This window comes from Hippocampus bargibanti, linkage group LG19 (genome assembly GCF_051943395.1).
Source record: "Hippocampus bargibanti isolate YZ-2025 linkage group LG19, ASM5194339v1, whole genome shotgun sequence".
NCBI lineage: Eukaryota > Metazoa > Chordata > Actinopteri > Syngnathiformes > Syngnathidae > Hippocampus > Hippocampus bargibanti.
The window spans coordinates 8,128,509-8,140,700 of NC_142752.1; the positions used below are offsets into that span (position 1 = coordinate 8,128,509).

The 12,192-nt window shown below is 44.5% G+C and overlaps 3 protein-coding genes across 7 annotated transcripts; 2 read left to right on the forward strand and 1 right to left on the reverse strand.

The window, feature by feature from the left end:
- The first annotated feature begins 55 nt into the window (after positions 1–55).
- wdcp (WD repeat and coiled coil containing) lies at positions 56–4,066 on the forward strand. Of its 3 annotated transcripts, XM_089022044.1 has the most exons (5): positions 56–551; positions 887–1,062; positions 1,164–2,983; positions 3,244–3,364; positions 3,745–4,066. In XM_089022044.1, exons 3-5 carry the CDS (start codon positions 1,166–1,168, stop codon positions 3,945–3,947), a joined length of 2,142 nt encoding a protein of 713 aa, XP_088878170.1. In that variant the 5' UTR covers positions 56–551; positions 887–1,062; positions 1,164–1,165; the 3' UTR covers positions 3,948–4,066. The 3 variants fall into 3 exon arrangements, with proteins under 3 accessions (XP_088878170.1, XP_088878169.1, XP_088878171.1); XM_089022043.1 differs by having other exon boundaries at positions 887–2,983; XM_089022045.1 differs by lacking the exon at positions 887–1,062.
- Positions 4,067–4,337: 271 nt separating this feature from the next.
- Positions 4,338–9,774, forward strand: LOC148883874 (uncharacterized). 3 transcript variants are annotated; one of them, XM_089022584.1, is made up of 7 exons: positions 4,338–4,436; positions 5,597–5,727; positions 6,892–6,981; positions 7,057–7,145; positions 7,742–7,902; positions 8,075–8,191; positions 8,258–9,774. In XM_089022584.1, exons 2-7 carry the CDS (start codon positions 5,603–5,605, stop codon positions 8,366–8,368), a joined length of 693 nt encoding a protein of 230 aa, XP_088878710.1. In that variant the 5' UTR covers positions 4,338–4,436; positions 5,597–5,602; the 3' UTR covers positions 8,369–9,774. The 3 variants fall into 3 exon arrangements, with proteins under 3 accessions (XP_088878710.1, XP_088878712.1, XP_088878711.1); XM_089022585.1 differs by having other exon boundaries at positions 4,341–4,421; XM_089022586.1 differs by lacking the exon at positions 8,075–8,191.
- A 148-nt stretch (positions 9,775–9,922) lies between these two features.
- On the reverse strand, positions 9,923–11,802 carry irak1bp1 (interleukin-1 receptor-associated kinase 1 binding protein 1). The gene is made up of 5 exons (XM_089022583.1): positions 11,635–11,802; positions 11,145–11,483; positions 10,846–10,927; positions 10,421–10,551; positions 9,923–10,267 (listed from the first exon to the last, which is right to left on the reverse strand). The coding sequence occupies exons 2-5, from the start codon at positions 11,429–11,431 to the stop codon at positions 9,982–9,984; spliced, it is 786 nt and encodes a 261-aa protein (XP_088878709.1). The 5' UTR covers positions 11,432–11,483; positions 11,635–11,802; the 3' UTR covers positions 9,923–9,981.
- Between the last annotated feature and the right edge of the window lie 390 nt (positions 11,803–12,192).

A 12,192-nucleotide genomic window follows, 5' to 3' on the forward strand; every position in this document is an offset into this window, starting at 1 on the left:
GGCGCCACACTGCGGCGATCAGGAGTACTTTCTTGGCAGAGCGGTGGTTACCTTTTGTGCATTTATAGGTGTTGTTTGAGTGAATGTGAACCGCATCATGTACAACGGGTCTCTCTTGGCGCTTGTAGTTGAAATCAGCAGACATACGCCCAGTAAAAACGAAGAAATATATTGAAAATGACCCTGAATTGCGTTTCCGCTACTCTTCCCACAATGCACCTCTCCGAGTGGTGGATGTAAATTACTTCCGTGTCAAAACCACGAGCTCGTGATTTCAACGACGTTTCCCCTAATGCACTTCTCAGAGTGGTGTCCGTAAATTACTTACTTGTAAAAACCCCACGGACACTGAATCGCTGTGGCGACCCCATGAAGGGAAAATCCGACAGCAAAAGAAAAACCCCTCGTTCGTAAATTCAACTACGTTTCCCATTATGCATTTCTCAGCAAGGTACCGGCATCACTTCCGGGTTAAAGGTCAGTCAATATTTATGTTTTGATGCTGTTCATTTCGCCGGCAAAATGTGAAGTTGCACGTGGCAACACCCAATGTAAGTTCTGTGCAAAACTTTTCTCGACAAAATACGTGTTCTTTCCAAAAATACGGTGTGTGTTTCCCCACGCCCCAGCCTGTTAGTCTTTCGTAGTTTAACATGAAGCCACGGCATGATAGTACTGTGCCCTCACCCATGTGTTAGATATGTAAATAATTATAAAGCGACAATTGACTAAAAAAATGTACGAAAAATTATATTTGTTTGTTCTTCATAATTCCACAAACTATGTTTTGCATTGAAACTTGTATCTTCTACTATCACCACACACTGGATTGCACATGGTCATAACAAATATTCTCCACCATCTTGATCCTACTTGTCTCCCTTAGCAATTCCATTTGTGCCATGAGAATGACAAGATGTATCATCCCCAATGTGTGATTAAGTGAGCAACGTCAGCGGCCGCAAATCCTGAAAGGTCCAAGAGTGTCACATTGAGGTTGTTGCATTATAATCGGCTATTAGTGCTCGTCACCACACGCTCGGCTCAGGAGAGCAGATTAAGGTGCCTAATTGGAAGGAAACCCTGCAGAGAGCCTTTGCTGGTTATAATCTGCAAGGCGAGGACCTCCCGGCTGCTCAGATTGTTTTGTTGCTTTCTCACAGAGATGGACCTGGGCAAAGCCAAGCTGCTACGGAGCGGAATCAACACACTGCACCAGGCTATCCACCCAGTGCACGGGGTAGCATGGACCGACGGCAAGCAGGTGTGCCTGACGACACTCTACTTCCAATGCGGCGAGACCAAGTTCGGCGACACAAATGTCATCGGGCAGTTCGAGCACGTCCTCGGACTATTCTGGGGCCCATTGTGCTGTCCGGACTCACCCGCCTTGCTGGCTGTGCAGCACAAGAAGCATGTCAGCGTTTGGCAACTACAGCTGAGCGCATTGGAGCAAAACAAACTGTTGTGCACGCAGACATGTGAGATGAGCGAGCCCTTCCCTTTGCTTGCACAAGGCTGTGTCTGGCACCCCAAACTGGACATTTTGGCCCTCCTGACCAAGCGGGACGCATCAGTCCTATTCTCAGTAAGGGTGGACAACAGGAGGACCAAGGCGGATATTAAGGGAAGCGGGCTCATACACTGTGCGTGTTGGACTAAAGATGGAACCCGATTGGTGGTGGCGATCGGCAGCGCGCTTCACTCCTACATTTGGAATGACATTCACAAAAGCCTTGTGGCTTGTTCCTTCTGCCCCATTTTTGACGTGGGGGGCTACATCTGTGCCACAGAGGCTACAGGAGACTCTCAGGTTGCTGTGGCGACAGAGCTGCCTTTGGAGAAGCTGTGCGGCTTGAACGCTGGCATGGCCTTCGAGGTGGATCCCTCGCGTGTCCAAACCCCAGAAATTGACTTCTCTCAGGATTCCAGACGGCTGTCGTTTGACCTCACGGAGAAGTCTCATACACCCACCCCGGGCCCGGTGGACCTCACCCACCTCCTGGCCAGGCACCGGCGTTCAGACCCCAGCCCACTTATTCACCTTCAACGCAAGGAGTCAGTAACATCTGGTCAGGATTCATCACACCTTGTGCTGATCACATATGAGCGCAAGGTGGTCACCACCCGCAAAGTCAGCATCCCCGGAATACTCGTCCCAGATTTGTTGGCGTTCGACCCGCGTGCCTCCACTGTGGCTGTGGCGTCCAACACTTGTAACATGGTGCTGGTGTATTGTATCACGGCATCGGCCATGCCCAACATCCAGCAGATCTCGCTGCAGGCCACAGACAGACCCAAGGGGGTCTGTTTCCTCAGTGACAAAGTACTGCTAATGATGGTCGGTCGGCAAAAGTCAATGGACCCCGCCTTTCTCCCATCCGCCAATACAGAAAAGTATATCCTGCGCTTGGTGGCCAAAGAGTTTGATGGAGAGTGTTCCCCCTCTCATCTCAACATAGAGCCTCCTGCTAATTTGTCACGGATTAGGAGGCACTCAGAGCACCTGCCCAAGGATGACGGAGAGCGGCTGGGGATAAAGGACTTGGTTCTGCCCAGGGCTGGCGTAGTACCCCGGTCACCCGGGAGTAGACGCAGGCTGGTGGAGGAGGTAAGGAGCACCGAGTCCAGCTCTGCGGACTTCTGCGCCTCCTCGGAAAGAACCTCCTCCTGCGGTGTGGAGAACTCGGACATCAGCCGCATGGCCAGCCTAGTGGTGGCCAGCCAGACCAGCAGGGATTCCAGCCGGGCTGGATCACCTCGACCGGAGGTGGTATCGGAGCCAATGGTGGCCCCGCCGGGCGGATCCTCCCGGGAACGATCCCTGGAGCATCTGGTCTTCAACATGGAGCGACTATTCGCTCGCTTCGCAGATGTGCAGCAGTGCCTGGGCGAGATCCGAGAGTATACCCAGAACGGCAAGAAGGATCCGAGCTCCTATCCGGCTGCTGCTGAACCCCCTTATCTCAATGTCACATGTCAGGTACGTTCAGACCAGAAGCTCCCTGGGTGTGCACACAAAGGTGCTTTGAATATATATTGATAACATGTTTGTCATTGATAAATGGCACGGGATTTTTTTTTTTTTTGTAGAAAATACCAGTTTGTTTATGTGAGTGCAGAGGTGTCAACAAATGACTGCAAAATGCATCAGAAAGTATCTCTCTACTTTGTTGCATGAAATGGCACCTTGACTTGACAAGCAGCAGTTGAATTTTTGTATACGTTTTTTGGTTCCCACAGAAGCAGTTGTCTGAGAACGTGTTTATCGACGAACGGCGTCCAATGCTCCTGTGTGATGGCAAGTTATGTCTACGTGCCCTTCAGGAGCTTTTTAACCTCAGCGTCGTGGAGATGCTGCATGGTAAATCTGTCGATTGAATCCCTATCAAACTCACTCTTGTGTTTTGTTTATTCCACTGGGCATTTACACGATCAAGTCCTATAGTATATAATGCATCAGTTTAGCAAACCAGCACTTTGTTACAGCTATTGTGAAGGTACTAGATCAACAAATTAACTCATCTGATTTATCTGTCTCTTTTTTCCTAAATTGGTCTCAACCATGTAAACAAATCCATGGTTGTCATGCATCCGAGCTCTAATTGGATGTGATTATCCGTCAAGTTCAGATTAAAAGCTTTCAAATGGAAGGAGCTTACTTTATTAGCATGCAACAGACCTAAACTACAACGTGCTAGCTATCGAACACCCCACCCAGTGGTTTGGTTCATGCTCTTTCAGGCCCCCTGTGGATCGTCCTGGTGGCAGACTCCAACGGTTATGTGCCACTGACGTTCAAACCCAAAGCTGAACTCACAGTACGAAACGGCAAGCGCAAATCCACAGTCCGCACGCCTGGGAGCCCCGAGATCTCATGCCCTTCCAGTCCGGCCCCCTGCCACAATCCTACCAGCACCACCACTACCACAGAGACCTCCACGTAGTTTATGGGTTGAGACCACTTTGTTAATAAAAAAGTTTCAACAATTCACTTGTTTCTTTTTTTGTTTTGGGGATGAAAATAAAAAGACACAATGTGTATGTACTGTAATAGGCTCTCGATGCAATTAATTACTTCCCTTGTGTTGGATCTGTCGTCTCCTGGCGTCAATCTGCAGATATTACATTCCTTTCCCGGTACGATCAAACACATCCAAGATGGCGACGGCGTGACGTACATTTCCGTGAGTGTCGTCACTATTTTTTTCTCTCGTTGGACGGCTGACTTCTTTTCCTGACGTGGCTCTCAGCCGAACTGGGGGTCACGTGCTAATCGTGGACCGCTGCGATAGGCTGAAATTTACTCAGTGTTTTGGGTGTATGTCCCCGCCCACTTGTGGCATGTCAACAGACAGGTGGCCATAGTCGTGCAGGAGTCGGGTCAACACCAGAAAGAAAGCAAAAGAGCAAAACAAAAAGTAAGTCAAAGCGAGGTGAGTACATACTAAAATTCGTCAGTATTTTCTGTTATGGTTTTGACCAGTTGTGAGCAGTCAGGATCAGCAAGGAACTTGAAATTTTGAGTTTGTTTTAAGAATACAATTGTAATTGTCACCGTTTTATTATTTTGAAACTATTTGAATGATATATTCAGGTATTAAAATGCATGTTCAATGTTTTGTGTCAGTTATAATTTTATTTAATTTTTACTTTGAGATGCACGTAATAAATCAATTATTTCCTGAGGGGAAGAAATAAAGTCAAATAAAAATAGAAGTAGCCATTACATTTTTTCTTAAATTTTATTTATTGATTTTGTCCAATTAGATTCTAGATTCTGTGTTTTGGTTGCCATGACAAACAAATCAGCCCAGTGCTGCGACGTGCTTGCCCAGTAAACAATACTGCAAATAAATGGTGACAAGGAACAGGACAAATAATCTCATAAAAATACACACAAAAAATTATACTTATCATGAAGGCTGTTAAATTAGCAAATCTCTTCAAGTAACATGTTACTTGCGGCATTATTCTCAAAATACCATACAGTACTAATAAAGATGGATTGCATTTTTCTTTTGGGATAAGTAGCCAATTTAGCTTTAACTAATACCTATGATGGACAGTAAAACTCAGGAAAAACACAGTCTCGTACAACAAATAAGTGTGATGTTCACTTTGACATTAACGCACTAAGCAAAAAAAAAAAAAGCAGAACAAATGCATTAATTAGCCGGTTCTTTGGCTAACTGTTGATGTGAGGGGAGGGGTCTCATTGCAAAGCATGAGGCTGTAACAGATTTTTATTTGTTTCTTTAACCAGTCAGACAACATTTTCCAATTGTTCTATTGGTCCACAGAGCTAAACTAATTCCAGCCAAGTTTAACTTGGAAATTGCATCTGTAGCACACTTTGGAAATTTTAATAGCATGTTTATTGCATCTGATGTCTTTTATGAACTTTCTGTACTGTTACTAGATATTATAGATGAATAGGAGAATTTCAGCCAAGTTCAACAAGCAAATTACATCTGTAGCAATTGGCACACTTCTAGATGAATATGAGATGTTATTAATGTTGTTTGCGTACTGCTTCACATGTTCTATTCTGTAGTTGTACAAAGTACAAATGAAGTGATTTTTTTTCTCACAGAAGGTGATGCCTGAGCTCACGTTGTCTGCGGCTGTGCAACTGGTTCTCCTGCTGTCGGCCTTCCCCGCTCAGTACTTTATTCACAAATGGAGCGGCAACACGGAGGAGCAGCGTGTCCACGCGTCAGCACAGTATGTGACAAGCACGCCCTTTCATGCTAACCAAATTGTGTTATTAATATAATAGATCCTGATTTATATTGTGATTTCGCAACAGCTGAAGATGTGACACTGCGCTTAACAAATATGGTTTGTTGTTTAAATCAGTTTGACATCAAAGAGAACAGAATCCAAGAGTCCTTTCCCCAGTGGATTAGATAGATAGATAGATAGATAGATAGATAGATAGATAGATAGATAGATAGATAGATAGATAGATAGATAGATAGATAGATAGATAGATAGATAGATAGATAGATAGATAGATAGATAGATAGATAGATAGATAGATAGATAGATAGATAGATAGATAGATAGATAGATAGATAGATAGATAGATAGATAGATAGATAGATAGATAGATAGATAGATAGATAGATAGATAGATGCTACAAGTCAAGTTTCAAAGCCAACAGGAAAAAAAAGATTGATTCTCAGTTCCAAATATGCACTAGCGCTGACGGTCCTCAAGCCCCATCCTCAACTTGAGCAGCCATCCACCAAGCCGCACCAACCCAAAATTGTCCTACTCGCGCCAACATCTACACTCAACAAAATAATGATGTGAATAATGGGCAGTACAGGCGCAAAAAAAAACACAAGGGCTGTCCAGTATCAAGAGTTAAATGGTGCCAACATTCCTCCCAATCAAAATCAGTGCTCACCAAGCACAGATTCTTCTCCTTTGGCAAATGTCATGGCCAATAAAACACTGCTGAATTTGCCTCAGTGACTAAATACTGACTTCCTGCTTATTCGTGTCTCACCTTTTGTGAGCTGCCTGTACCGGTTTCCCAACCCTATCAGTACAGGTAAAACGATTTTTCTGCCTCCATGAGCCTATCCCCGTCTGACTTTGAGCAGAAGGTAGTCAACACCCTGAACTGGCCACCAGTCAACCGAAAGGCACATATAGAGGCAAACAACCATTCAGACCAACGTCACTTTTTATTCATTGAAAAGCATTTACAGCATGTAACTGTATTGACCCTACATCAAGTGGCGGCGCTATTTACAATGTATGAGTGCATTTTTTGAGGGGTGGCATTTGGGGTTAACCTCATTTGGCAGTTTAGTTCTTTTCCTTAGCGGTGGTAATAAAAAAATCGTATTCAATTGTGTGGTGTTGCGTTCAAGGTTGGTTGAGGCGTGGAAAGAGTGGAGTAGTTCTTACCTCAGCGTTTCTGCATGGAGCAAATGGACCCAGGAGCAGTTTTCCAAAGTCCTGTGAGTACTCTGAGGAACAGCCCACGTTTTTCAACTCACCAGGACATTGAATTTGCTTGTTGTCTTTCCATGCAGGGCGGCGCTTGGTATGAACACAGGTAAAGAGGTCAACGCTCTCACAATGGAAATCATGATGATTGACAACGACCAGGGATTGTTTGGAGGTTTGCGCCCATAAAGTGTTACCCTGATTTAACCCATTCACAGCCGTTCCGGAATTTATCCGGGAATTGAAAAGTATGCCGTGCAGCGCCATTCCCAAATTTGTTCGGTTTTGTTTTTTTCTTGCACGGGTGCCAATAAAGCGCTGGTCAGACCTCTGGCAATGTTTTTCCCTCCCATTTGCCTTTTTTTACAGCAGTTCCCATTTCAAGCTCAGATAACTCCAGACCCATATAACTTAGGAATTAACTTTTTTTTCTGATGAAAGAAAAAAGTCAATGGTTTTTTTACACTGCACTGAATGTTTATGTAGTCCTAAAACTCAATATTCTGTGGGTCCTGCAATTTGAGTGAAAATGACACAAACCCTGACACTGGAGTGGACCTATTTTTGCACGTCTGGCAGTGAATGAGTTAACAGCCTTTGTCTGAATATTTGCTGTGTTGGAAGCCAAAGTTTGAGTGAGTTTCGGTGGCAATTTGCTATTTGTTCACGTGGTTGCTTTGCAGTTTGTTTGTTTTTCCATGAAAAAAAAAAAACAAAATGAGAGCAAATCAGGAGACTTCACTAGGCACACTTTGTTTTTACTCACCACAGCATCTAAGGTGGTGCGCAGTCCACGGCCACCTTACGTCTTCCTGAGGGTGGGCGAAGTTGTGATGGAGCGCAAGAGCCAACGGATCGGCGTGGTAGTGAGCTGGGACAGCGAGATGCAGGCCCCAGCCGAGTGGGTGAAAAAGATGTACAACAGCAGAAAGGTCAGATGGTATGACTACTGCGGGAAAAAAAAGTTTTCAACAACAGACAAAAAAAGCAGTGATCACATTGACACTTGAATTTACGGGAAATAGGCTGGTAACACTTGAAGAATATGACATGATGATGTAATGTTGCATCAATTATGACGCGGTATCTTTGGATAACCATTAGGGTTATGCAGCAGAGAAGACACCACATTATAAAGTTCTCTTCAGTGGGCCAGGATCTCACCATGTAATAGTGGCCTACTTGCCTCAGACTCATCTCAAGCGTGTCACTGGAAAAAAAGTAGGAACACAAAAGTCAGCACACACCCACAGACTTCGTCTCCTATTGATTGTGATGTGTTTACAGCCCGACATTCCAAGCTTGGACCACTACTTCAGTCATTTTGACGGCAAACGCTTTGTGCCGCAAACGTGGCTGAAAGACATTTTTCCGGAGGACGACAATGACAATGCCTGAACGTCATGGATCATGAGACAAAAATGATGTTTGATCGTGGTGATTTCACCAAGACCGGTAGCTCATTTGAATCGATGGTGTCACACAGCAGTGTTCGAGTCTTAGTCACAATTGTATAGTTAAACAAACAAGCGCGTACCAGTCAACGTGTTTTGAGTCAAATTTTAACAATGGTTATTATGATCTCTGTAGTCAAGTTGGGTTTAAAGTTGCTTTTTGCATTCATGAATAAGTTGACCGCTATTGATATTACCAAACAATACTTGTGGGACAATGTGGCCTGCTTCTACGTGAAAGAATCACAATGCAATTTCCATTTTAGAAATGTTATTTATTAATAATTTAATGACATTTATAATAGCTTTTTGCTGTAGTTTTTCAAAGGCTCGGTTTGATCCAACATATTCAGCAGTGTTAGTAGTCTACTTTTATGCTGCTCTTGTAGTATTGCTACAGAAAAAAATAATACAAGCCAAAGAAAAGGCATCATCATATTTTCCGGTCTATAAGGCGCACCTCCAATGGATGGTGTATTTTCAGTTTCCATATATAAGGCGGACTGGACTATAAGGCGCACCTTCAATGAATAAAAAAATGTGTTCCAAATGTAAGGCCCACCAACCAACGTTATAAGGTGCTACAGTAGAGGCTGGCACTATACATGAATTCTCCAGGGGGAAATAGTTGGTGTCTGCAGAGTTTTGAGACCTGCTGTGGCTCAATATCACTTCACAAATAAGACGCACATGCGTATAAGTCACAGGGTCATCTTTTAAAGAAGATTAAGGCCTTTGGGTGCGCCTTATACACCGGAAAATACGGTACCTTGTGGTGGGAGTTAATCCAGTTCAATTTTGCAAAATTTTAGGTTAATCCACCCCAAATTCTCAATTCCGAACTCTGCCACATCATGGTCATTTTGACTAACGTTGTAATTTAAGGCCATAAATTGTGGCTTTGTAATATTTACTTTTAATAGCAGCTTTAGAAGCTGCTGACATGAGCATCATCTCAAAATGATGGCACTTGACTTTTGCACAGTGCTGTATACGCACAGCTTTGAATGTATCATTATGAATGTTTGACGTCTTTCCTCGCTGAAATGAATGAAAGGCGCGTTATGGTCTTCCCAAAAATACCCAAGGGTGGAAAAAAGGATATTTTTGCCACTATGTATCTGTCTTTTTTTTACAATGAAATGTGCAATCTGTAATATTGTTATACATAATCATTACAAAAAAACATACTTAACAGTTTGTGCATCCGGATTTAATGATTCAATTCCATCTGCAATACTGCTTCTTCTTGGCCACTTTGAAGCCAATGTGGGTGTTCATTTTCAGTCCAATACCAGTCCCAAATGGTCACTCTTCGCTCAAGTACTTTTGATATTAAAACAAAAACAATTCAATTGTTTTTCAAGGTATCGGGCATCAGGCTACTGACAAGAAGAAATTCAGTCAGATATTTTAGCCTTAAATATCGGTGGTTATTGGCAGCTTCCATGTGTGCCCGATTCCATAAAGATGAATATCACTCAATTCGGACACCTGATATTGTTACTTCCCCCATATGTACAAATCAATCCATATACTTTTTTTCTATGTTAGAACTCAGTATTTTTTCCTATTTCCATCGCGCATTCGGAAATAGACGGACACCCGTGAGAAGGTGGTGATGCTTGGTATGTGGGGAAGATGGGCAGCCTGGGTGGAGGTGGCTTCTTGGCCCTGCCTTCCTCCACCCCCATCTTCCTCCTCATCCACGTCCTGGGACCTCCACTCTCGTGTCTCCTCCTCTCGCACCAGCGTGGGTGCCCCCAGGCCTTGCCCCAGTAGCTGGCTGATTCTGCTGGCCTTCTGCTGGGCATTCTCCACCGCAGAGACACATGCACTCTGCCTACATGCACACATGGTATCAAACTGGTGAATGAATACTTTTTTACTCTCATAATGTACATTTCACAGCCCTGTAATTGAGCATTTATTTTTAAACAAGAAAACATGGCGATAAAATCTGAATTTAAAAAAAGATGCACAAAAAAGTGTTTACCTGATCTGGTTCAGGCATTTTGCACTGTGGAAAAATCGAGGTTGTCCAACTGAGACACTCCTGTCGAGTTTCTCCAGCAGGATGCTGCACGACTGCTCCATTTTGTCAAAATCAGAGAAGGTGACAGTCACCTAAAAGTAAGAAGAGCCATCAAGCTTCGGCACTCCTGCATAATTTTATGATAGCGACCCAATTTTCATCCTCCCAATGCATAGGCTGGCAACAGACTTTGAGCCATACATGTCTTTACAAAAGTCCGGGAACCCTAAGAATGCAAATTGCCAGAGATTTGTTTATTTATGGAAGGCATCATTGTCATTTTCCAATCTGTGTCACCTTGATGTAGCTGAATAAAGGTATCCAAAGCACAAACTACAAACATTACAATAACCACATTGTGGAGCTGTAACGATATTGTACTCTACCTCTGCATTCATGTGATACATTTCTTCATCCCGGTGGAGGAATTTTCGAACAGTGATGTCGTCTTCTCTGACTCCGTGTTGTCTAGTTATCAAGAAACATACGTTACACCACATAGGTTCGGTACTTAAGGGCTACTGTGCAGATTTTGGGCAAGCGGTGAGCGAAATCCTTGACTGGTTGCCAGTCACTCGTATAGTACAACTACACAAATATGCATTCAGACGGTAGGACATAGGGCCTTCAATAATCCGAACATGTTAGTGCAAAACGTGAGTTTTTTCAAGTGTTTTGATCACACCTGACAGCTTGCAAAATATATTCCAAGCGCCTTGACACGCTGCTGGTGACTTCGTTGACCGTCGCTTTGCTGTTGCCCACGGTGAGCCGGACAGATGCTCTGTCGGCCGGGAAGGTAACCTCAGCAGTCCCGGTCACCTGGAGCTCCCTCACCTGACTCCCTGCGGTGCTCTGTCTATTCCCAGTCCGCGTCTCTGCAAGTCCTTGTTCGGCTTCAATAATGGCAAAGGGGCTGTGAGCGGACGTAGGTTGTGTCGCACCGGGGAATGGTCGAATCATGTTGTCCATTGCTATCACTCGTTGTCAAGCCACCTTCCCGCGACCATGGCGATGGGGTCAACTGCATGATGGGATCGATATTTTACTTTCAATAGCAAGAACAAGTCCGAAATTACACCCGGACCATTTGCTCTGGGTGCTTCCCGGTCGGCCTCGCAGGTTCCATGGGCCGCGTTAACCTCGGCAGTCCCGGTCACCTGGAGCTCCCTCACCTGACTTGCTGCGGCGCTCTGTCTATTCCCAGTCCGCGTCTCCGGAGCACCTTGCTCGGTCGGCTTCGTTAACGGCAAAAGACGTAGGATGTATCCCACCGGGGAATGGTTGGCTCATGTTGTCCATTGCTATTGCTAATCGTCAAGCCAAACTTCCCGCTACCCTGGTGACCCGTGAACTGCATGATGGGATATGTAGTCTTCCCTTGCCAGCACTCTCCAGTCTAAATTCACCGAGACAATACATTTAAAGGACAACCGACGTCCCCGGACAAGTTGTGTCCATAATTTGTAAAATGGCTTCAAATGACTTGTAATGAGCGTATTTTAATAAGATTCCACCGCATATAGCTATATTTTACGTTTTAAGACTCGCGTTGAATATTCAGGAAGTCTTGTTTTTGAGTTGGTGACGAGTCCGTACGTGACGTCACTAAAGGTACGCCCTTGACCGAAAAAAGACACATTGTAGCAGTCCTTCCATCACGTCAATGGATTTTGCTGTACTTGTTTGGTCTGACAACCTCGTGTTGCACCCAAAAGCCGCCAGAAGTGGGG